Raw genomic sequence first — 26,710 nt, 5'->3', positions numbered from 1 at the left:
CAAAACAGCAGCAACCATGATGTTAAAGGCTTTTGTCAATCCTTTCTTCTTTTAAAATAATTACATCTTCATTTCTTAGAGTAGATATATTCTTAGAGGAGACCAAGGCCTCAAAGCACCATAAACCATTAGTATTAACTATATTATAAAACTTTGTCAGTTAAAAAAAAAAAACAAATACAATGAATGTTAAATTAATATTGTTGCTATAAAGTATTTAAGATTCTTGGGATATGCCAAACTCAACATTCAAGTCATTTTGCTTAGGGGGGGAAATAGAAATTTCATCACTGACATGAATAAAGTAGGGGTTAAGTCAGGAGAGCCATTAAAAAAGAAACAATTTTTTTTATATCTTAAAATGTGAACACAAGTAGCCAATCTTTCCGGTCATTTAAAATGCAGAACTTCAGCCTGTAAGTTATGGCTTGAATTATCTCATGCAGTGAAAATTGACAGAAGTTTTCAGCATCCATTTTTTGCAAAAAATATTTTTCTTGAAAACCCTTCCAGGAAGGCATAATTTTTTCTTCTTCCCCACAAAGATTCAGAAATGAGAAGGGTTATAAATTAAAATGTTATGTAAATCATCATTTAATTTGTGTTGCCTTTTTTTTTTTTTTTAAAAAGCCACAAGCCGAGTTTGACAATAAATGTTAGTCTTAAAATATTTTCAACTGGAAGCTGCTGCCTAACATTTACAGAAGACCATTTAGTTGCTCATTCTGTGTACCTAATTCAAGGGTATCAACTGTATTTAATAACTCCAGCATAATTACATAGAGTTATGCTGAGATATTTTCCTTTAATAATCAACATTAAATCTGTTTCCAAAGTTTTATATTTAATGCAGTTGTACTATTTAACACTGTGATACTTAATCAACCAGTTGTACAAGTAATATTAAACAGAGCACCACCATTCGTCAGATAAAGACAATTCGGTTCTGCCAAGTGGCCCAAGCTGAAATAGGACAGACACATAACATCCGACCTGACTGATACCAGAAGGTACAAAGTACAGAACAAAGAGCATGTGAGCAATAAGGAAATAGGTATCAGGAGAAGCAGACATACTCAAAATGGGGAGTACGCAGGTGAAGAAATTTGGACAAAGGATGATTTGGTATAAACAATGAGAGAGTACATCTTCAGTGCTGTTTCAGGTTGCCTAGAAGCATATTAAATTATCAGGGCAACATTTTCATCGTTGATTACTCATACCAATATACACAAATGTTCAATACCACAAGAAAACCTAAGCAATTAATACCAATAAATGCCTTATATAGATGCTATAGTATATGAAGAAAATAGTATTTTCTTCTATAGTGTATGAAAAAAATCATTACACCTGCTACTTGTAATCTGCTAGAATGCAGAGCTGTCTGATGGCAGGTGTGCTAATCTGAACACCCATCTGTCCTATTGCACTCCCCATTTCCCCAACAGCTGCGAGCTCAGTGCCCAGCCTCCTCTGGCTCCTCTCTGCACACCCTCTTTGCTCCCTAGGAGGCATAAAGGCCCCTTCCCACCAAGATCTGGCCCTCACCTAAAACCTTTTCCCCCTGGTAAGATGTACCAGGTAAAGACCACTTCACCTGGATCATGACACCTATGCTATGGACTATGTTCACCTTGCAACAACAGGTAGAAACACTTTTATTCCATTCACCCACCACTTGTTATTCCTACAATGCTCCCATAACTTCCTTTGGCAGCCCCAGGCAGGTAAGATGCACTATTTTTTAACTGGAGAGTGAACTTTCTCAAAATGTTTTGAAGTAAGAACAGGTTTAGGCATGTTCCTCTCCTTCTGCATCTCAAATTAAAAGGAAGGAAGTTTGCAAAAATACATCTTAAAGGTATCAAGGCAACTTCATCCATCCCAACACTGCAAGGCATCTAAGACGACGCAGGAAGTCACTCAACTAAAATTCAGGACTTTGAAGCAACAATGATGGCAGAATGCAGGTTAAACTGCTCAAAGCAAAAGGAAGAGTTAAGAGAGAAGGAAAGTCTCACAAAGTCGTGGCATGATGGTAACCCAATCGGACAAGAAATGGAGAGGCTTCCAAACTGGGTACCAGATTTAGGACAAATTTTAAACACTCTTTTAAACTCTTAAAATTCACTGTGCTGTCACTACATGAACATGACTAGATAGAAAAGATGACAGGCTTGCAAAAGCACTCATTTGATTCTCCAGGGAAGGATGCCAGCAGACACCCTCGCACAGTAAACAGTGGCTTGCAAGTGACTCGTAGGAGCATGGCTGGCATCAGCCCTGGAGGGACATTTCACTCCTTATAGCAAGGTGAGGTGTCCCTTGTAGCAGCTGCTGAGTGCAGAGAGATTTATAAAAGGGAAGAGCAGAACAAGAGAGACATGAAGGCTTTTACGTACAGGAAATGCAATTGATTGCCACTGCACAGCAAGAGGCAGCATATTTTCTCCATAATTTTAAGCTGCTAGCTGCAGCAGCATTAATGTCATCGTCAATACCTCTGGAAAAGTGGGACAGCAGAAAGCACTGCCAGCATCTCATGGCAAAATATGCCATGCTGATATCCCTGTTAAACAGGATTAAAATCAGAAATTAAAAATAGCATCTAGGTTTGTGAGAAAAAAAAAAAATATTTCACCTTAAGAGCCTTTGTATATTATTAATGCCGAAACAGTTACTGGTGTTGCAGGAGATATTTTTAAGCATTTTCCAATTGTCCTGACCTTTTACCATGCACACTCTTCAAGTCAAAAAGCTCAGATTCTTCCAAGACATTTAACATTCAACTCAAACATTAATACAGGCTTATTCTTAGCCTCTATAGCTTGTATACAGTGTTTTAGGGCAATAGTGCACATACGGTAAAGAACTGGGTATTTTCTTTGTCCTCTGAGAGGTCACTTTAAAACAGTCAATAAGACTTAGTTCAATGACTTCTGCCATCTCATAATCCACATGTAAGTGACTTCAGCTATGCTATAACATTAAACAAAACCAAAACAGCTGGACAACAGCTCACTGAAGAAAAGAGAACTGATCTTTGTACAACCAATACACTTATTCAGCTAAAGCTGTATTTACTCCTCTGTTAATACATGTTATATCCATCTTCTGATCCAGCATGCATGATGGATTTCACTTCTGTAGTTTTGGGATTTTTACTTTGTGTGTTGCAGCAGATTAGTTTTCACATTTGTAAGCAGGTGAAGTAGCAGAAGTTCTAATTTAATCTCCTTCCTTGTGAACAAAACCAACAAGATATTTATACCTATTTTCCTTGGCTACCTTTTTAATTTTAAAGCTTTGAAGTTTTAAGTTTTTAAATTTTTTACGTGTATTTGTGGACTCCTTCAGCACCTACAGCTTTGATGCATCAGTGACTTATTAGACCAGCACCAGAAACAAAATAATTTTCCTTTCTAGGGCCAACTACAGTCACGTAACACGCTTGATGCACTAATGATACTGATAATCACCAACAATTTACTTTTCTGCTTTCCTTCGGCATATTTTTTTAAGTCTGAAAAGTATTTGTCCTGAACTCTTACCTAAGCACCTTCATTTAGTTTCACATCTACTCACTGACACAAGAGATGGGGTCAGCTCTGTCAAACTGCCCTTGCACCTGCTGGGCTTGCTGCACAAACTCACTGATTTGAGAAAACAATAGAACAAAGGACAAGTCCAAGGACCAAGTACTCCACTGTCATCACAGGAGACGTGTACAAAGTCAGGAGGGTGAGCACAACTTAATACTTGAATAGTTTTTCAACTTTACACCATGCTTTTGGAGAAAGCAGGAAAGCACTGATTTAAAAGTTTTTTGGTTTTTGGTTTTTGTTTTTTTTTTTTTTTTAAAAAAAATAGACATTTTGCACAGAGAAAATGATAGGTTCTAATTTCAGTCAGACTTCACAGCTGTTTTATCCTTTTTATCAATTGTCACTAATAGTAAAGATTTTTACCAAGGGAGTCATCTATATATGCTCCAAGTTTTTCATGGGCTAAAAGTCAATTGCAGGACTACAGTTGGAGGAGAAATGCATATTTTGGCTGCACTACTGCAAGACTACAAACATCAAGGTGGCTTGCAAAACCATGCAACAGTCATGATACTCCTGAATGTAGGTGATGTAATGTAACAACTTTCTAATACAGCTTTTTTTTTTTTTTAAGAGAAAAAAAAACTGTAATAATACAACTGAAAAAATAAAGCAGTGGCCCAAAAAAGGCCTTGTCATACCTTTAAAATTCAGACCCTATTCTAGAGAGAAGGGTATGCAACAGCTGAAGGGAGGCAAGCACAGGGAAACCCACGATGCCCCAATTACCTATCCAAACTTCCAAACTGAGGTAATTATTCAAAACTGGGAAGCAAATTGAAAAATAAATAAATTTAAAAAAAAAAAAAAAATAGGAGTAGTTTTGCTGTATTGTGTTTAAGAAAAGAATCAACTGAGTGCCTAGAATAATGCTTATCCTAAGTGGTAAGAATATAATTTAATAGCTACACTTTAATTTTTACAACTTTAGAACATTTCCAGCAACTTGTATTACTGCATTAATGCTGAAAAGATCCTGGACATAGAGTATTCAGTCTGTAGCATCTGAAGAGCTATGCCCTCACATATGAGGTGGAAGTCTGCTGCTGTTCACCGCTCACTTATTGAACACATTAAAAAAATTCTCCTCTAATTCACCTGTAACTACTTCAAAGACAAGCTCTCCTTTTTAAGCACACCTGTAAAGAAATGGGCCATTCCCTATTGTCCTTAATCTCCAATGCTAATTAGAAAAAAGAAAAAAAAAAACAACTATGAACTTTGAACTGCTCTAATAATTTGGTCTGTTCTCTTTTGTATTAATTTTTTCAGTCTTTCTGTAACTTACCAGAGTATACCCAAGCTGCCCTCATACCGAAAAATACAGTGCTTCTGTAGAAAGCGGTGGGGAGGAGAGATTTACACAAAATGCAAAAGGAATAATCAAAAGAGTAGCACAGGCTATGGAAGCTCAGGTTATCGAGTCTTATGCAAGTTACCACAGTGACTCAGCTCACAATCCACATGGGAAAAGAGTATTTGCAGTCCCTAAAGAATTTCATATGAAAGCAGAGAGGAAACAAGGGCTAGTTAAAGCTATTGTTACAGAAATAGCAGCTACATACACCCAGCTATTTCCATTACACAACAGAAATACACTGCATTTAATATGGCTAAACTGCCAAGTTCTGGACCACGAGATTATAGTGTGTTGTTTTACTATCCCGAAGGCAAGGACAAGGAATGGGATTCCTAATAGCATTCAGAAAGATAATTCTTTCTTTAAAAGTTTGAAAGAAAGTTACTAAACTGTGTTGCAGGCTACGTCAGACTGTCATCCACTGTCAGTGAAAATAGGTTCTATGTTGGAGCTGATGATCAATTTTTCAAGATGTGTGGGAAGCCTCCTTTGTCCTTACTGCTTTTTGGATCTGCAACTGCAAACATATTTTCTAGAACACCTACACAGATGTGGGAAAAATGACTGAGGAAGGGTAGAAATAATTTCTAGAGATGCTTTGAAAACAAAAAGGCAGGTCAGAAACAGTGAATGCATCACATTCAAGGAAACCAGGAATGAGGAAATACAAATCTATTTGTCTTGGAAGCACATCGAGCTGGCTGCTAAACAGACATCTGTGGCTTTATTTTCCCCTCACCTTTATAAATAACTGGCATGTCAAACACCATCAACCTTTTCTTCTGAAAGACTTCTTGGAAAACAGATGGGAACAATAAAATTGATCAGTCTAGATTTGAAGGCTAAGTATCAACTGCAAAAGGGGAAGGGAGGCAGGAAATCATTACTGCATCTGACACACTGTTCTTATCCCAAGACTGTTCATACTAGTTAATGTCAAAAGAAAAATAACCAGTCATCCAGTCATGCTGGTTCCACTGACAAGGCTACTGAACTTGGACTGGCTTATTGAAAGCCACTGCCCCAGTGATAAGACAAATTACTTATCCCAACCCCTTTTTCTTTTTGGGCATATAACAGAATATTTTTTCATGACAAGATATAAATGCAATGCTGAGCTAAGAACAATAATCAAAATTTCAAGGATTGCGAGGAACAGCATGGTTGTCATCTCTCCAAGCTACACATGATCTTCACAAAGACTTGAGCAGCAAAGTTTTCCAATTCCTTGGCTCAGCTGGAAGCAACTTTACTGCTAACAATGACGCTTCATGGAAAGTTGGGGAATACCTAAGGAAGATGCTGGTAATTGTTTTATCTTAAAACGTTAAAGGCAGCCCTTTTTGCACCCTATTAAGCATCAGTTGAAACAACTGCTTAAGGGCTGTGCTTGTCTTTCCTCTAGCAGGGCCAACCACAAAAGGATAAAAACACTGTGCACCAACCATTTGCTTTCATAGGACACTGAGGAAACAAGGCAAAAAAAATCCTTTCAGTCTCTCTGATATACTGCAAAGACAAAGCTTAATTTCATCAAGGGCAAACTGGCTACATCGATTGGATTATTCATTTGGTATAATGGACTTTGCTTTCTTCCTGCAGCTTTCTCAAAGCAAGAACAAAATGAAGATAAATCAGCTCTCTCTCAAGGCTGACACTCTCCATATATTTATAGATTTCAAAGCCCTGCAATACAATAGAAGCGAGGTATTCATTGCACATGATTTTTTCCTTTGCAATACTGTTACTCTTACGTAGACTCCGCAGAAAACATGCGTGCTTTGCAAAGGAAAGGCTGAAGCACAGATCAGCAGCAGCTCCATGCTTCTCTAAGGACTTTCCTCACCATTACCAATTAAAAAGCCCAGCTTTTCCTTTACCAGCACAGAAGCCACTTTGATACATGTGCATGCAAGCATACTTAACAGAATACCCTTTTGATCCACCAAGCAAAGGACTAATTGCCTTTTTCTGAGGAAGCACCACTTACGTAATCCTGCTCTGCAATCTCGACAACTGACGTAAGTGCCAGAGTTTATGAAATCTGAAAATTATTTCTCCTATCGTTACAGACTCCGTTCCTATAAAGTTAAAGATCTGACCTCATCTTTTTCACGTAATAAATGAACTAGTTATTGCAAACCACTTTCTCTTAGAATGAGACTACAGGTTTATCAACTGCACCATATCATGGCAACTTTCCATCACTTACTACTTTGCAAAAAGGAATGACATACTGTGTTGCATCATCGTATTTAGACCAAGGAGAATCCTGTGGCACAACACAGCAAGGCAAATATTACCCTACAATTAACTCTTCAGAAAGAAGGAAGGAATTGCTTTTTGGGGTCAGACTTGCCTTTGAATTAGAGCACATTGCAATTGTCATTGAGCTAATTACAGTGAAGAAACCTTTAGAACTGAGAAAAATATTGCACCTATTTATTATTCAGTTCACCTAGATCTGAGATGCAATAGCAAAATGTCTATCTGTAGTCAGTAAACACCGCCTGCATATGTTTAAGGTACTGTCTTAAAGGGTAGGGGAATTCAGCTAGCATGAAAATAGCCTTTTTCTTACAGAGTAACACCTGCCAAAGTATGACCATCATTGAAAGGAAAACGATCTCCTGGGTAATCACATAAGCAACTCAGCACTGGTTTCAGAAAATCTCTGATGATGGCTACTATAACAGGCAGAAGACATTCACTTGCTTTCTTCCTTTCCTAAATTTACTTTAAGGCAATGCAGTTTCACACAGAGAAGCTTTTGCAAAGTATTTAGGAATCTCAAAGGAGCAGGTGATCTAGCTTATATTTATTTTACAAGCTTCATGGGGAAAATGCATCATGCAATATTTCCCTAGTTTTCTACAAGTAAATGAACAAAGCCAAAGTAAATCAGCAAGTGGCACAGCATGCCAAAAAAACAGAAACAAAAAGAGCAATGAAATTGTACTTATCACTTAGAAAAATCTAAGCCTTTCATTTGAGATGCTTGTGTTTGGGTAACCTTTGGAAGAATGTTTGCTGTTCCATTACACAAACAATGGAAATATGAGATAAGGAAAATAACTGCAGTTGCCAAGAATGCTCCATGCACTGAAGTCATTAAACATTTAGATATTATTTTATAGACATATAAGATGCTTACAGCAGGAGTCTCAAATGTACAGAACACGTCCATCCTGGGTTTCTGTGGATCCCTGGAACGCAGGGCAGAAATCCCAAAGCTGTGCTCATGTCCGTTTGCATAGCACCATGCTGGTACACCCACCCATTGAAGTACAGATGTGTAAGAGCCAACTTCAAGCTTGCTAAGGCCAAGTATTACAACTTTAACAGGCATGTTATATAGGACTTTGAGACAGTATTGTGAGCCAAAGCAAAACTCTTACTTCACATGCGTTATTAACCCAACCATCTTGCCTAGATCTTTTCCATCTGTTCACAATCTTGAAAGACCTACCAGGACAATGGCATTTAATGTGAGCTTGGGTCAGACCCAGCATTTACGCACAGAACAGACATGCAAAGAGCCAGATAAATAATAACTGTTCTACAGCAAATAAGCAGGAACAGGAGTCACCCCTGGGTGCAGAGGGGAGGCCCCATGTTCCTTCCTGTGCTTTCTGCCCATCCTGGGGGGCAGGCACCAACTGGGCCTCTCCAGTGATGACCCCCAAAGATACAGGCAGAACACTAGAACGGCCTGAGTTGGAAGGGACCTCAGCTGGTTCCAAGCCCCCTGCCAAGGACAGGGATGCCACCCGCAGGATCAGGGTGATTACTTCCCAGGCAAAATCTCACCGCTAAGCCCCATGAACACCCTGGGTGCCTACAGGAGCATTACAAGCCCTTTGTGGGGACCTGAATGGGCCAGCACAGCTGACAAGGATTTATTAAAGTTAGTAGGGAAAAATGTCAGCATATCACAAGCCTTACCAGCTCAACCAGGTTTCATACTACATGAATAACTAGGTGAAATATGAGTTTAAAGTTTGCTAGGTTTTTTTTTGTTGTTGTTGTTTGGTTGGTTGCTTGCTTGCTTTTTTTTTTTTTTTTGCAAGGTAGGAAAAAGTGTGTTCCAAGAGGGGGAACCCTTACAGGCATGAGCCGTGACAATAAGGAAGGCTTTTTGTTGTGGGGGAAGACTGTTTCATTGTTTAAACCAAGCCTTCCATGGGGAGAGAACATGTACAAATAAGGACTAGATGTGTACTCCGAGTTTGGCTGCTGGCCTGACCATGCTGGCAAATTGGCCCGAACTCTAAGTTATGTTGTGACACCACAAATAAGGACAAGGATTTAGGCGTGGCAATCTGGAGAGAGGATGAGGAGTTCTGGTTTAGGGTCCTTTGAAGAGGCTGCTCTGAAGATTTTGAAAGTACTTAGCTCAGCTCCACATCCAAATTCTTAAAATCTACTTTGGGAGAGCTGGAACATAGCTTTTAAAGAACAAAAAACATTGCATGAGTAGAATAATATTCTGACCTTGAATTCCGACCGTTTCCTGACAAAAAATCTGACCTTGAATTGAAATGTTTGAGAAAATCTTTAATTTACACTTAAACATTATAAAACATCAAATATTGTGCATATTGTGCTAACAACAGCTAAAAAGATGCTACTATTAATTTCTTAACTTTCATAATATTTTTTACAGGGTGGTGTTATACATTTCAATCTCTGGCAATCCACTATATTTCTACTTTACACTCACAATTATATTTGGCTCAATCAAGTACTTTCCATTCCTATCTCATTTTTCTAAGTTCTGTACATACCTGTAGCTAATATAACATATAACAATTGAGTGGTGTACCTAAATGAAATTCAGTATGTACTTGGCAAGACTTGCTTCAAAAAATAGAATATTAAGTTATTAACAGCATATTTATTTTATTTTATTTATTTATTTATTTCTACAAAAACAAGCTTGAGGAACTAAAACTAGCAAACTGATTCAACACAAACAAAGCAACAAAACAAAGCAACTGATTCACCTGGTTGTAGCCAGTCTTGCTTCATTTTTTACCTCAGTTATATTTGTAAAATACTTTTCAGATTGTATTAATTAAAAAGAAATACTCCTACAGTTGGCTTCATTGGTACTCAGTCTGTACATCTTATATGGTGAATGAGAAAGAGAGAGATCTTGCATCTTAACTAAGGACAGTCACGGGGATAAAAAGTCAACTTCCATGCTAGAAATATTTTCATGTAACTGCTAATTGATACTCTCTCTTGCCATGAAATCTTGATACAGTATCCTAAGAGAACTAAAGCTTGCCAAACAAACTTCCATTTTTCGTATTACAAATAGGTTCCAATGGTTCACATAATAACGTTCTCACAGTACACCAGATCATCTCTAAAATCTTTTACCTAGAAACTTTAGTTACCTGCAATCTACCAGGTAGCTACTCAACACAAACAGAACTTCTATAGTGCTGTAACATTAACACCTATAATATATAACATCTTTTGGAGCTGCTGTTTCAGGCCTGAAACACAAATACAGTTGATATTCCTCATAGCACAAATATTACATAGGTAAAAGCCTTTTCTTTACACTAGAAAAAAAAAAAAAAAAAAAAAAAAGCATCATTGTTCACAGCTTCACATTTCCTGCATATTGGCAATTACAGCATCCAAGTATTTCAAGCAAGAAATCATGTAAGTTAATTCCCTAACATATTCTTAGAAAGAATAAACATTTTTGTAATATGAAGGGAATGTAGTTGAGTAACTTAGGGTTAATTGGTGTACATTAGTATGTACTACATGAAACTGTGGACAAAAAACAGTTAACATTCATTTCAGGAAAGAGTGCATTCCAGCCTTATTTGGTATTCATCCAACTAACTCAGCACATTTTACCAGCCATCCTTTATAAGGTATCACTAATGCTCGAGTGGGCCTCAAAGACTCAGATTGCACGTAAAATTATACAACTGTCATCCTGGCTTGGCCCAATGGTGCATTCAACGCCATTTTGCAAAATGGCAGATAGCTAGATCCTGCTTATTTTCCATATTACTAGAATAATGAAAGTGAAACTAATCAATATTAAAAAAAAAAAAATCAAGGAGACATGCATTTGTATTTCTTCATACAACATATTTCTCCAGGTTTGGGGCAAAACAAAGTCACATCCAGTGACTTCCAAAAAGGCACATCCAGTATAAGTGATTGATTCCACCAGTCCATAGGAGGTACATCAAATATTAACATAGGAAATGAACTGCTGAATAAACCGAGCTAATTGCTACTTCTTATATTTTGTAAATATCAACTCAGTAAATTCAGATTAGATCCCATTTTGGAATATGCCTGCTTTAATATCCTTCCTCTGTTTGAGTAGCTGCTAAAGCTATGCTTCAAAAATGACAAAAAAAAAAATTATGAAAACAATTTCTGAAAGAGCTAAACCCAGGAAAACCAAATTCAACAGTCAAGTCCTTTTTGCTTTTTCATTCATATTCACCCAAGACTCTTGCTCAGCAAGACTTTGGGTTTATTGAAACCCTGCAGTAATGTTTCTTCTCTTATTCTTCATAAAACTGTATAAAATCTGCAGCACTCTAAAAAAAAAAAAAAAAAAAAAAAAAAGAGTGGAAATTGAATTAACTATGCTTCACCAAAAAAAAAAAAAAAGCTCTATGGGAGGATCCATTGCGTACACTAATAATAATTTATCTGTAGCTCATGTCTCATATCTGACTGATGCCAAACAAAATCCCCCTTCCATAAAAGAACCTATTTTGTTTCCTTCCTCTCAGAAAAGTTACATCTTCAGGAATATCCTCCTCACCATATTGTGACATTCTTTGCCATGCTTAGACAGAAGAAAAAGCAATGGCCAGGGATTTATGCCTAAACATATGTTTGGCAGAAGCCTCTACAGTTTTTCTTCTGAATTGTTATGGATATTTGCTCTCAGACAAAAATTTCTGAGTTCAACATGATATTTCAGAGACTTTTCCTCCTGAAACTATTTTTCCAAACAAAACAAATAAAAATAAGATCAAAGCTTAATGTGATTAGGAACACCTATTACACGATCTAATTTAAAATTAAAAACCCAGCAGAGTCCTCATGATTCCAAGGCTATGCTGATTGCCATTCGAAGCTGGAAATGTTTCTCCCTAATGCAGAAATGATGAAGTGTATGTAAGGCTCAGAGGAAAGTTACCTTATCTGAAGTATCAGATATAGATTACTGATGGAGTCAGCATGCCACACTAGTTGGAGCCATACGCTCTGTTCCGATATGAGGAATTAAGTTTCCCTGATGTCACAAATTGAACAGAATGCAATTAACATTTCCTTTGAAGTTCACATTGACCAGATAACCACTAGAATAAGTTGGCAAAACTTCAGTGAAGTGCTCTTGGCTCACACAAACTGAGACTTCACCTTCAGCATTTTATAACCCACTGAGGGATATTGGAGGTGCTGAATCCCAAATGGGATATTTTTAAATCTGTGTTTATTCCACCATGTAAATGTAGGGATCCTGCACTTGTGTCTGGAATTCCCCAGATGCATCAGAATCATTGCATATTCCCTGAGGAATTGATTACCTGGTGGGCAACAGCTGTTAGGCTGCTCTCTGCAAGGCTGATGGACATCTGGAAATCCCAGACAGACCCTTTTTCCTGCCTCACTCCTCCCACAGAGAGCGATCTCTGGGCAGGACAAGGTATTTGACCAAGACTAGAAAATGGATGTTGAATTATAAAAGGTTCCACTTGCCACTAATTAGAATACAAGTGATGCATGAATGCTAAGTCACTATTGGAGCTTTGCTGCTCATTTTAATACAAAATTAGTTTAATAATCCTTTGCTGAAAAGGTACTGCTCACAGTGTCATAGTTTCTAACCTCTAAGAATTCTGACGTTGTATAAGAATAAGGACAGGGCCATAAAGAAACTTTTAATCTTTATATGAAGATTATATTGGTAGCTGCTCCTTGGGATTCTTCAACTAGTGTAATTTATAATATCACATTATGTGACCCTACAATGGATTTACAGTGGATAGATGTGTATGGTTACACCAACAAATCAAGACTCTATAGCATTTAAACAGAAAAAGTAACTAAATGATTGATTTTTAAAAAGGAGAGGATGAAACAAAGCTAACATTTCTATCTTCTTGAAAAAAAAGATTTTAAAATTAGCATCTTGACTACTTTACAAAACAAGATAAATATTATAGATTTAAAGATTGTGTAACTTCCAAGAACACTAATAATCTTTGGAGGTGAAAATACAATGATTTTAAAAAACTAGACTAATGATTGCTGACCAGGTAAAGAACACCAGAGGCACTTAGAAGAATAGATACTGAGAAATTATGAATGGTATTATTAAACACAACTAACGAGCATAATTATAAACATAAAAAGCCCAACTAATTAAAACATTGACACAGTAATATGTTCGTAATGATCAAAAACATCTATGGTGATAGAGCAAGTCAAGATTAGTAACCACAAAATATACACTATATATTGATCTAAAAAGTAATACAACATGTATCTCAATCATTCATTTCATATTCTCAAGAGGTTTAAATACCTAGAAACTTTTGAAGCAATTAGTATGCATCTGTTTACCCCAAAAATGTAGAAGTTAGTGTCATTTTAACGCTATGAAAAAGGTGCTGATGTTTGTCTGCATTTTAAAGAAATAATACATTTACCTGTTTGAATAAACAGGTCCTTCTATTCTCATGCTAGCTATAGCTGTAGCTAGACAAATGGGTGACTGCTTTCTTCTTTCCCTGAAGAATTTTTGTTTTTTTCTTGTTGGGAAATAATGGCAGCACCATGAGAACTGTGATAAGGCTTTAAATGAAGCCTTTCTTTAACTCTCTGGAGAGCATTTATGCAAAGCCCCCAGATTTAACTGAAGGAAAATATGCTTACCTTCTGTTGGTGATGTCTTCAGATGTCTGCAGAGCCCCTCTGTTTCCCCATATGTCTCTTTAATTTTTACTACTGCTTCTGTTCCTCGAAGTTCCATGAGGGAGCGCAGTTCTTGCAGTGTGCACCCAAATTCTCCTGCATGGTTGGCCTCATTTCTTTGGTTCTTGGAATAAAAATCGCTATTTGTCATGTCACCCATTGTTGCTGATTATATTGCTCCACTCGTTATAGTTGATACAAGCTTAAAATTGTTTAAAAATTGAAGGAAAGGAATCTCGTATCCCAACCTAAGCAATTAGAAAGAATCCAGCGTGTCCAGTGAGCTGTGTGGAGAATGCCTCTGGTGTGCAAAGTGTCCCTGGCCGACTGGTGGTCCACAGACTGGCTGCTTTCAAGGCTGCAGACCAGCTCCACTCCATTCACCACTTCCCATTATGCAGCACCCAGGCTGTAGAATCTACATGGTCATTTCTTCCTCTGGACCTTTGGGAACAAACAGAAGGCGCTCATTAGAAGAGTGAGCACTGCTGCTTTACAAGGATGATTTCAAATTCATTCTATCATTGCAATTTGACTTGTCATTTAAGAACAGCTATGGAGAAACACTGTACAGGTCTCCTGTAAAATGCTGCAGGTGGTCAAAGCGAGCATCGACAAGGATACCACTAGCTCTCACCAGATAAAGCTCTCTACACCTGAAGCACCAATGGCAGTGTTGCTTACTTTAATCAAGTCCCAAGAGCACCTGCTAAATGAGATGGTTCATAAATATTAATAAGAAAGTGATTAGTCCTGCATGCTGGATGCACCTTGAGTGTGTACTCTGGTTCATATGGCCACTGCAATCCTTCATCCCACAAGAACACACACTCTCTTAAAGGCTACAGAGTAACAAAATACAGTTAAACCATTAGCTTTAATAATGGGTTACAGCAAAAGTGTTTTGCCGCACAAGGACAGAAAAACTGGTGGAAAAACTAGAGCCGCCTGTTATGAAGTCAGAATACATTTGCATACATTATATCTTGCAGCATTGCCTTCTGCGGGTGTAAATGCACAGCCCAGGAAAGAGAAGAAAAAAAAAAAAAAAGAAAAAAAAAAAAAACCTCAATCATCTTGGCCTGAAAGGCCAGAGCTGGGACGATCCAGGGGCTGCTCCCCCCGACACACACCTGCCAGCACAACTCAGGGCGGGCCTAGGCCTGAGAAGTCACATTCAGACCATCTGGGAGACAGCTGATTACTTGCTAAAACCAGCCTTTAAAACACATCTCTTCTTCCCATATTCTAATGAAGTTGGTTTAAATACTGCTGAAAGCAGCTATTACACTTGGCACAGAGTTTTCACAGCAATTAAAGGTTTCTTTTTTGCCTCAAGTGGGTTAGTGCCTGCACACTGTCTAATCCACAGGCCTCAGCCTAGTTTGCTTGTGATTAAAAAGGTCTTTAAAAGAGCATACCACCAGCCCAGCGGCAGATGAACCTGCCACATTTTGAACTTTCTAGGTACTGCAGTACACATCATGTGCACATACAGAGGATCCCAAAGTGTTTCAAGCCCCAGTATTACATTTGTGCAGCAATTGAAATCTCCTGCCCACATACTGTAACACACAGGCTTGGTATTTCCACTGCACTAACTCCCTTGCCATCACTCTGCATGGGAGAATGATCAAACCCGCTGCATTCACTAAGGCCTCGTTGCCTACAAATACATTATTTGCTTTAGAGACGACTAGTTCACCTTCTCCAGGGAGACATACTGAACCTCTCCCCTCCTCCCATTTACAGATAGCAACTCAACATTCCTAAGATTTCGGGGGGGAAGAAAGGCCAACGTTTCATTACAATATTATGGAATGCAGTTGAAATAGCAGTCAACTGCTACATGCTTCTTCCACCCATCCTATTTATTGGCAGATATTCTAGTGCTACGAACTACTGCCAACTTTCATTTCACTTATTGCTTTTCAAGTTCACAAGAAGAGAAGAATTTCAGCACAAAGCATGGCTTACTGTGAGCAATAAAGAAAAACTGGAAGCAGTAATAAAAAGGGGCCTTTATTTGCCAAGGAAGAGCAAGGAGGAGATATCCTGCCCTACCAACAGCAATCATTTTTCCATGCTTGCATGCCAGACAATGTTCACAGTAACAGTTAATTTCAGGGTAACTTCTTACGTACACCATGCAGAAAGAATAACTTAGAGCAAACAGATTTTTTTATAACAAAGAAAACCCAGGAAAATATTGTGACAAAAGGTGGCATCAATAATAACTAAAGTGACAGACTGCTATGTATTTCCAGTGGGGAGGAAAAATAAATAAAGATAAATAAAAGACAATCCATTCCAAAGACAAGTACACTTAAAGACCTTGAACACTGTCTAAAACAGCCACAACACTCAAAGAAAGCAGCAACAAAAAACAATACACCGTTCACCTAACTGACAACTCATAGGGCTTTACTGGTGCTATAATATTTTTTCCAAATCCTCCTCTACTAAAAGAAAATGAACAACACAGCAAAAAGACAATGATTACCTTTTTCTGACAAGAACCCCCTGGTGATTTCATCAGTGATGTAAAAAGTACTGAACTTGGCATCAAAGTTTTCTGCACTGTTTTTCTGTAGGATGAGTCTACCACTCTCAAACAAAGCATCTTCTTTAACTTACTGTGCCATCACTATATCTTAATATTTTTTTGCTTCTATTCCTAGAAATTCCATTTGTTATTTGCCAGCCACAGCAAGACGTTGATGTTGCTTTTTAGCATGTGCTTGAGTCATTTGCCTGCTTAATTTTTTATATTGCTTTCAATTAAATATTAATCAATAAACAACAAATATGAAGGTTGTGCTTCCTTCAGTGCTTTAATAACAAATCCCTTAGAGTTTCTGCTCTTCATGATTCACCTAATGCTATGGCACTAGGGAAAAACCATCTCACATTTTTGAATGGCAGATAGCAATATATAGAAAGCACAAAGCATGACTAACGTTATTCACTGATAATGCACTTCTCTAATCCTGTGGAACAAGATATGCCAGCTTCATTTGATCCTTGAATCTCTCTTATGAAAAGTCCTTTGGAATTTTGCCAGATTGCATACCAGGTTAACATAACTGACACAACCACATGGCCACCGAGTGGTTAATATTCTTATAACAAAAGCTGAGAAATAGAAAATTAAGACTGGTATATGGTGATACTCCCCCATCAGTTGGGCTACAGGATTTACATCATCAGAATAGATTAAAAAACTACAAGTGAGTGAAATTTACAATCTCTTCTACAAGAAATCCAACTACTGCACCATGTTTAGACAGGGTCTTCCGTTTGCTGTTTGGCAGGGAGGACATGAGGGAATTATTTTACAACTCACTCCCAAAACCTTGATATTTTCACAATGTGAATGAAGTACAGGTGAACTACCAACACTGATTTAAAACAATCAGTTGATACCTGTACATTTTAAATCAAAATGAACAACTCACGTTATTCAGAAATAGTACCACAGAAAAACCCTCACTGATTCAACTCAGATTAAATAACAGACAGCTGTTATTTTGCCTCAGAGGAGGAACGGATCCAGACGCACTGCAAAGAGAAACAGGCACTTCTAAACTGAGTCTGATCTCTTTCTAATACAGATGTCTAAATTAGGTGAATTGAATTTCATGCCAGGGGTGCCTACTTGCACTGGTTATAGGGCACGTCTGCATAAGTAGTTCACAAAAAGACATCCAATGCCACTTGAAAGTAATCCATCCCACTATGGTCTAAGCTGTATGGGGAATAAAATGGGAATGACATCTCCATCGTCGGATGGCAGTAAGTTCAAGCAAGCTGCATGTTTCAGCAGCAGAAAGTGCACTAGAGGTGGGAAGTAACCAGGGAGTGCATGTGCGTCTTCTTTCTTGCTCAGAGGAGACCTATGTTCCCTCAGAGCCTCCACGAGAAAACTTTTCAACCTCTAGCCCAAGGCCCACTCAATCTCTTCAAACCCAAAGACCATCATCTACAGTTTTCTACAGTGCCATCTTCAATGGCACTAATTCATAAGCAATTGCATCCCAGGCCACATAGAGCCACCTCCCAGAAGTCAGGGAGCATGGCTTTTGACATCATTCTAGCACACAGTCATTTCCTCCCCAGTTGTATGTATTTGGTCTCACCATTCCCAGTGTCAACAGTCTGTAGAAAACTTCTCTACAGAGGATTGGTTTCAACAAGAGAGAAATTAAAATCTCCAGTCATTGAAAAACTAATTTCACAGACAATGTGATGTTGCCAGTCACGTGGTTCTTTCTTTTTTCTTACCAATGCTTCTGAAACATGCTTTAGGAACAAGAAATTTAGGTAAAAATTTTCCTAAAGCATAGTTTGGCAACAACTGTGAAAAAAGGAAATAAAGATGAAATGCATCCCACCTAGATGCATTTCAGGTACCAAAAGACTTCACATTCTTGAAAGCCTGAGTAAAATACTACGCTTATTTTTCCTCATTAAGTGGTCAGAATACAAGTCGTCACCTTGTTATAAGTTATGTTCCAAGATGTTGGGGATTTTTGTTGTACAAGTGCGCTACAAACTACAGTCTCTCCTCTTCTCCCAGGTGCCTGTATCTTGGGAAACAGGCTTCCATTCCTGTAGAGCCCAAGTCAAATATTTTTCATCTTCTAGCTGCTTAAAGGAAATGCATGCCAATTAAAACAGAAGCAATTTGGAAGAACTAACTGCAAGCCTGCTGGGAAAACTATACTTTGATTTCTCTGATCAGGAAAAGTCTCGGAAGCCTGTAAATATTTTTACAGTATTAGAATGATTTCTAAGCAGATATCACCACCATGTATTCTGACATCTGATTTCATTTGGATGTTTATTAGCAGAAAAAATAGTAGTAAAGTAACAAACCAGCTCTTTAGTTTCATGAGATTAGAATCACAAAACCTGTATTTCACAGTCCTTGAAGGTCTGGGCAAAACACCTTGATATCATGACAACTCCAAAAATTCAGGCTACATTCATAATTGGTCTGTTTTCTCTAAATTCTTAATCTAAGGATACAGTGACTGATCTAAGAAAAATGATGATAAAGGAATTACCTGCACTTACAAGAGGAAGGATGAAGAAGTAATCACTTCTTCATGGGTTGGCAGAGGAACAGCCAGAGCAGAGAGATGAGGAAATCACGGTGCCATTCACTCATTGTGCAGTTGGGAAGAAGGCATACTGATCTGGTTCCCCCCCAAATGATACTGAGGGGGGTTAGCAGTTCCCAACCTGTAATTTGTGGCATTACTGTCACTCTAGGATTATTATTTGGCTAAAGGTACAATGCTAGTTGCTCCCTTGGGACATGCAGAGACCTCCCAAAGCAAGAAGAAAAAAAAATGCTGGATATGTCACATTTTACTGAGTGCTAGGTATTCAGTCAGATTTCTCAATATCCATTCTGTTAGAGATATCATTCCTTGACAAAATAGAACTGGAAGCAGAATTAAGGGAATTTTCCCTAGAATCTAAGCAAAATGGGCTGAGTTTTTTCAAAACCTCAGACCTCAATGTACAGCATGTGCTGGATAAAGCCAGCAACAGGCAGACACCATGCTGGGGAAGATGCAAGACTCAATGGCAACCTTCTACAAGCTGGAAAGAGCTGAGAAAGAAAACCCTACCCTGCTCCACACAAGTCTCCACGTGAGTGAAGTAAATCCAGCTGTGGCCCAGTTGCATCACCTCTTACAATTTATTGCTCTTCTCATAATGTCAAAGACAAAATGCTCATCTATTTGTGAAAATAATCTTCACAGACAAGAATGAGAAATGGCTTGTTTATCCAAGCAGCCAATGAAGCTATTCAAATGCACCAAACATGCTCAAACCCATACTCTTAAAAAGTGATTTTGAAATTTAATTATCAGGAATGCACAAGATGCAGCAGAACCTAAGGAAAACTATTATTTGAATAAAAGCAGGCTGGCACCTTCAAAAGTGTGATTTTTTTTATTTAATATCTGCAAGTAAGGAGAAGATGAAGAAAGGAATTGAACTTTGCAGCTAAGTGCTGTCTGAAAATATCCTAACTTAATCGCTAAAGAATTTCATGTTGCATTAAGTTAAGAAAAGGGGTAAATAACTCATTTGCAATGAACTTCCAGGACTGAGAGACATTTGTATGTTCCAACTACAAAACACTGGAATCTCTTCTACAATGTTTCATTTAGAATTCCCCTGCTAATATGACATAATGACAACAAAGTTAAATAAAAAAATAAGAGCCTTTTTAAATCCCAGACAACTATCTAACAAATATCATTACAGCCCCTAAATTACTTCAGTCCTTGCAGTATGAATCCATGCCTCCAGTAAGCTTGTACAAATGTTGCCATCAGGTAGGATAAAGAAAAATGATTTCCTGTCTACTGTATGATACTGCTGATTATTTAAAGGCAAAAGAGACATGGTCACAAAATAAATCTTTATTTAAAGGAGCACAAAAGGTCATTAGCTTCAGTTAAACAATAAGTCTATTTACTTAGGACCTCTACCAAGCAGAATCAAATGCTTACAAAAATTTGCTTTTTTTTTTTTTTTTTTGTGCTGTACCAATATGCTGAGGGAAAAGTTAAAACAATTGTGAAATAAAACTACCTCTAGTGCCCTGTTATAGCATGCAGTTATTCAGTCTACAATTTGACACAAAGTCTGTTTTCTGCCATTACTCATGTAAATGGTTGCAGCAAAGCCAAATGAACTACTGACAGGAAGAAAAATACTATTAAAGGAATCAATTCAGTCCCATTAAAGTCAATGAAATTACTCTATCAACGACTTCTGGGGGATTGGATCAGACCCTGCAGATGAAATCCTTCCTTCACTGACGCCAGAATTCCACTGTTTATGAATGCTGTTAGCAGACTGACTGCAAGAAGGAACCATGTTTATTATCCCTCATCACTGAGCACTAGGCTGAGTGGCAAAATACTCCTGGCGTGGCTATGCAAAACCACCAACACCTGCTGACCACAGGCACTGCTGCATGGGACCAGAGGACTCACCAACAGCCAGTGCTCCCACTGGTGTAGAGCCCTACACATCATTAGTGATGCTTAATGGGGGAAAATAATTTCCTATGCAAAGAAGTTTTCTAGAAAAGTCTGTACTGGCCACAAGTTTAAGCACCCTGTTTCTTGCTGATACTAGTGGGGATTTATTTTATTTGCTTTCAGTGATAAAATTAAAGGTTATTTTTCATTAGCTATTTATTCTCCCCCAAGGCTCTAATTCTGCATTGCAAAGCAGTTATTGGGTTTCCTTTATTCACTGTCTTCCCGCGCAACGCACATTCATACTCTTTATTCAGTGCCAGAAGTACAACTCCAAAGACCCATTCTACACCTCCGTAAGCTTTAGAAAATGCATGTTTTCATCTATAGCTGCATTGATTTGTACAGAAACTAACAGAGCATAGTTTCTCCAAAGAAGGCCAGCTTCCAAACTACATTATCAATTTAATCTAAAACACAGCTGGACAAAAAGCTAAGCATATTCAGACTACCATTAAATAAAAGAGATCTGGAAAAAATATCAAAATCAAACGCACTGAAAACAATAGCTGATTAAATGGCCTCCCTATCTAATCTTCATACCTTAAGACTAGGTCAAGTACTATGGTAAAAACTTCTACTGTTCTCAGTAACATCTGAACCTCATTTTACATTCCTTTCTCAAACTTTTGAGCAATGTTTTACAGAGATTTTTTAATCTTAAAAATTGAAAGTAATAAAGCAAACCTTGCACATGACCGAATCATCCTTCAGTCTTTTAATCTTAGTATTATACAATTCCTACCCGATGTCCTTCAGCCTGTAGGCTCCAGAGGATGGAGTCCAACAGCTACCCCACTGCCAGCACATGGCGACCCTCTGGACACCCACCTCAGGACTGCACCAACCTACAACTTGTTTGGAGAGTTTTTAAGAGGGGACAGAAATATTTCCAGTACTGGTCAGCATTTTGTCACAGCTGTAGGCTCAAATGCAGAAATATATTTTATTTTTAAATAAGCTGGAGATAAATTAAGGCCTTTTCCTGCTTTAGTTGGAAGCAAGAAAAGCACATTCATGCATCCCAGGAAGCAGCACTCATTAGTGTCATGTATGATATAATTTTGATTGATTACTGTTACTAAAAAGCAATCATTTTTCATAAGGGATGGACCCACAGGATAACAGAAACTAAAAACTGAGGAAAACGTGATCAGCCAGCTGCAGCAAAAGGTGTTTTGTCATTCCTGTTCTGGACTCAGGAGGTTCTAGGGCCCAAATCAAATCTTGCTTGGTCAATTGGCATTTCTTTACATCAGCTCAAATTGCAAAGACAAAACCAGAATAAAACCTGAACAGACGTCAGCAGAAAGGTCATGATATACAGGTCAATGGTTTTCTGTACCTGAAAAGTTAGTGCTTAGTAAAGGAAAGACAGGAGTCACATCCAGCATGTGAAAGTCCCAGTGACAGCTATTTTACATCTGTTTAAATAGCAGCTTTCCCAGTATGGGTGATTGCTTATTAATTAAAAGAGTTTCTTCTACACCTCCTGGAAATAGTTTGCAACACATACAATCCACATACAAGGTTAAATCCAAACACTTATTTTATGCAAAAGACCTTTCAGATTTTACCATTTAATTCCAAACTACTATACCACGATCAGATGTGACACTCAATCCTAAGAAAAACGTTTCCAATTCTACATAGCAACCCAAAGGAAAAAAAAAAATAAATATGCTATGCTGTTTTTTTCTTCTTCTTCTGTCAGCATACATCACATAAATTAGCAGCAAAAAGGCTTGGTTGACTAGTTGACTACACTTGGCCACATCACTCTTGAAAAGTAAAGAGAATCCAAGCACATTAACAAACCATAGCCAAAAGACGGGAGAGCTACAGCATGACCTTGCCAAAACAGAATTAGATTGCTGTATTTAGCCAGTCACACTTTATTTCAGCCTTATATAAAAAATATTTTACCTGAGTGACTTCAAAACCAATAGCAATGGGGAAAAACATTTTTTTGTATGTTAACACTTTTTGGGGGGTGTTAACACTTTTCAAGTGTTACTCAAGAAAAAAGAAAAAATCCTCTTGCTAGCAGCAGGGCCAGCCAGTGTGGAGTACAAGAAATCATAGTGGCAGCTGAAGTCAGACATCATTACTGTCAGTCAGAAGTTGGCAGATGACTTTACAGCAAATGAAATGCTAGAGTATGATTCAGACCTCTGTGGGAAACAGCTGGCCCAGGAAAAAATAAACAAACTAAAACCCATCAAACTTATCCTGCAGCCTGCATCTGCAGCCCTATCTTCTCCCCCCTTGGTTACCTATCAGAGTTATCTTATAACACTATCAAGTATCTTATAACGCTATCGAGTAAAGATATAAAGCCATAAAAGCCATTTATAAAACCAAAGGTTTTAGTGTGGCACCTTTGATCATGAATGAGATTCACAAAAACCAGCTTCCATGCAAACAAACTACAAGCAGAATAATAAAGAACAGGAAAAAAAAAAAAAAAAAAACTGTTTTTTTAAAAAACAGTTGTTATAAATACACTGTTATTTAAAGAGTGAACATATACATATATATATATATATGTGTGTGTGTGTGTGTGTGTGTGAGGAGAACTGGAACACACATTTTTTCATATGCCCTCTTCTTACAGTGGCTAGAAGAGAAAAATGCACACTATAATCCATTTTTCTCAACAAATATATATATATATTACTTTTGTCTACAGTAAAAACAATTTAGTACCTTTCTCTTTTAAAAAGACAATATATATATATATTTTATATAATATCTGTCTATTTTATCCTTGACATTGGATACAGTTCTCTAAAATGAGAGCACAGAGACCAAATTATAATTACCAGCTGTGTTTGGTGCTATAAGGGCCACTGGAGGCAGACTTTTTTTTGTTCCCTGCATATTTGAAGGCATGAGACCATTTCAACTTCTTTGGCTAGAACCTTGGAAGTGGTACATGCAGTAGAAGAACATCAGGCATCGTGAGTATCTTCCTTTTGGTAGGTGGGCTTTTTATATAAATAGCTTATTTTAGACATCACATATCATTGAACAGGACTCAGATATCCCATAGATGCCAGTCACAGAATGACCAACTGCTCTACTCCAACCACGTACCACTCAAACATGATGCCACTACTTCCCAGCAGGAGACTACCGATGAGTAAAAACTGCACACACACACACACACACACACACACACACAGAAAGTTATAAAAACTTTCCTTAAATTTCAGATTGCTGTTAAATTCATCCTCAGAATTCAAGGGCAGCTTGTGAAAGGATAACAAATTTAAGATCTAACTTTAAAAGGTTCTGAATTACTAGAAAACGAGGCTACCAGGATTTTATCAGTCCTAGTACATGTATTAGAATTAGGTCCCCAATAAACTTAAAATCTGTTTACATATTGTTTCTGCCACTGAACTCTCAATGCATAATTATACAAACATGAGAAAAATAATCCTTTAGCTATGCTATATCTTATAGAAAACAAGTTTGATGGCAAAAAGTAAAAGCTATCTTTCTTCAATAAGATGTTTCTATTGTACTCCAAAAAAAAAAAAAAAAAATCCACAGAAATATTTTTTACAGTCACATAACATTTTTCTTTAAAAAGGGGAAATTACCTATGGTTGCTCCTGAACACAGATCCAAGCCTTCAAATTCCCAGATTCAAATGCAAATGTCCTCAACCTTGAGCACACACAGATTTTGCAGGTAAAATAAAATTAGAAAAATAAACTACACCTAAAAGCAAGATTTGGCTAGATTCCTTTCCTAGTTCTTTAGGAGCACAGGCAATAGAGCAGAAAAAGACCGAGTAAGCCCCCAGTCCATTCTCCTGTCTGCAAATAAGGTCAAGAGCCCCTGCTTTTTCCTCCCCTGCATTGCCGGTCATTTGTGTGCTTATTTCTATCACCTGACATGAAAATGGGATGTGATTATTTGGCTCTTTAATCAGGGGAGAAGAAAGGGAAGTGTTGACATAAAGACAGAATCTAACATCTTCAAAGAAATTTGTAATCAATAAGAAAATCAAATATAAACATTTGTTCTCCACAGCAATTTGTAACTATGAACATCTTAACCACAACAAAATAGAAGCAGAGCTACTGGAGAGAGAAGTCAGCACCACATAAAGCTATGTGAAAGGACAAGAGGAAAAAAAAAAAATCCCCGCAAGGACTCGGTTGCACAATAGGAACCGTCAGCCAAGGTCACTCTTAAGAAAGAGAGCAAAAGAGAGCATCCAAAAAGGAGGTTTTAAATCTCAGTGGGCATTAGCTGAAAGACACACAGTGATGTTCTGCAGTGATTTTAAATAGGGCATTCACTAAGGATTAAAAGTATATCAGTCAACTCCATCATAATGCAAATTTTTTGCTAAATGTTCTCTGCACAGATTATTCTTATACAGGGAATCAAAATGCCGTTTTGAAAAATAAATGACAAATTAGTTTTACAGAAATAATATATATGTACAGCCACAAAAATGGCATTGCTCCTTTCTCCTGAGAACAGCTGAGAAAAAAAATGAGAAACATTTAACACCGGTAGAAGAAAAATAATGGAGGAAACGAAAACCACTGCATTGGGGCTGACAGATTGAGGAGAAGGCTGCAGAGGGCAATCATTGCCACCTGACTGCGGCTCCTCCGAACCGGCAGAAACCACACCTGGCCCAGGGGAAGGCACTTTCCAGACACGCATGTGTGTATGGAAGCTGACACACAACAGGGTCATTAATCCTAAAAACTGATCAGAGAAAATAAATAGAGTTGGGAGCAAAAATTCAGAAGCAAAGTCTTCCTTACATTCAGCTTCAAGGAAAGCATTAATTTTAGCAAGCAGTTTTGAAAGGAAAAGAAAAAAAAAAAAACATTCTTCCCTCAAAACTGTATACGGTACAGACACTACTCTTTTTCTGCTTCACAGCAGCAACATTTGGAAAACTACTTAACCTTTCTATTTTTATCTGGGTGCATTCAAATTACCAATAATGTACAACATGCTGTAACAAAACCACTGATGTAGGGTATAATTTTCCCTGAAGCACATTATCCTAGCTGGTGGCTCAGAAAAATAAGCTGATAAAACAGCAGCAGACATCAATTGATGGATAAAAAGTGATCACAGCCATGTAGAACACTGCTGCCCAACCTTAAAATCATACAATTAGCTAAAAAATATAAGTAGTAGGACAGGACATACGAACAACCGCACATTATCTATGGGGTCATACTAAAAATCCTCCTACAAATCCTCCTCCTCCTGCACGTTTTTAAATAGACCATCAGATTATCACCTCACAATTTAGCTATTAACACACAGATTTATTTTAAAGCCATCATCATGCCTGGTACTTTTATTAAATATCTTCTTCCTTGTCAAGTTCAATCGGGATCTCATCCTAACCATGATGAGCTTTTAATTTTCTGTTCTATTAATAGCAACTTAAAAATAAAATGTTCTCTTTTGAAACTATAATGCTGTAACTTCTTCAGGGGCTGCAAGGAGGAAGAGAGAGATTAATCTTCCCACTCTGCATCTCTTAAACTGCATTAGCTATCTGCATATATGGGAAAAATCAAGGGAATGAGCAAGAAATGTGAATTTTCTCTCAATACTTGAAGTATAATTCTATATAAGCATTTTGCTGGGGCTACAGAGCAGTAACAGGGAGTTATCAAAATACAGCAGATAAA

The 26,710-nt window shown here is 37.7% G+C and overlaps 1 protein-coding gene across 24 annotated transcripts in view; it reads right to left on the bottom strand.

The window, feature by feature from the left end:
- The window catches only part of ATP2B2 (ATPase plasma membrane Ca2+ transporting 2), a 420,614-nt gene that overhangs the window by 165,314 nt on the left and 228,590 nt on the right, over positions 1 to 26,710 (bottom strand). For 23 of the 24 annotated variants that reach the window (XM_072044123.1, XM_027467734.3, XM_038185709.2 and 20 more), the window contains one exon: positions 13,909 to 14,391. In XM_072044123.1, the coding sequence (XP_071900224.1) occupies positions 13,909 to 14,107 (199 nt within the window). In that variant the 5' untranslated portion in view covers positions 14,108 to 14,391. Of the gene's footprint in view, positions 1 to 13,908; positions 14,392 to 24,631; positions 24,875 to 26,710 lie in introns of those variants that run through there. The other variant, XM_013105186.5, reaches the window with a different exon arrangement.

Source organism: Anas platyrhynchos, chromosome 13 (genome assembly GCF_047663525.1).
Source record: "Anas platyrhynchos isolate ZD024472 breed Pekin duck chromosome 13, IASCAAS_PekinDuck_T2T, whole genome shotgun sequence".
Classification (NCBI taxonomy): domain Eukaryota; kingdom Metazoa; phylum Chordata; class Aves; order Anseriformes; family Anatidae; genus Anas; species Anas platyrhynchos.
Note: the sequence above shows the minus strand (reverse complement) of the source record. Positions and strands in the feature narration are given on the sequence as shown.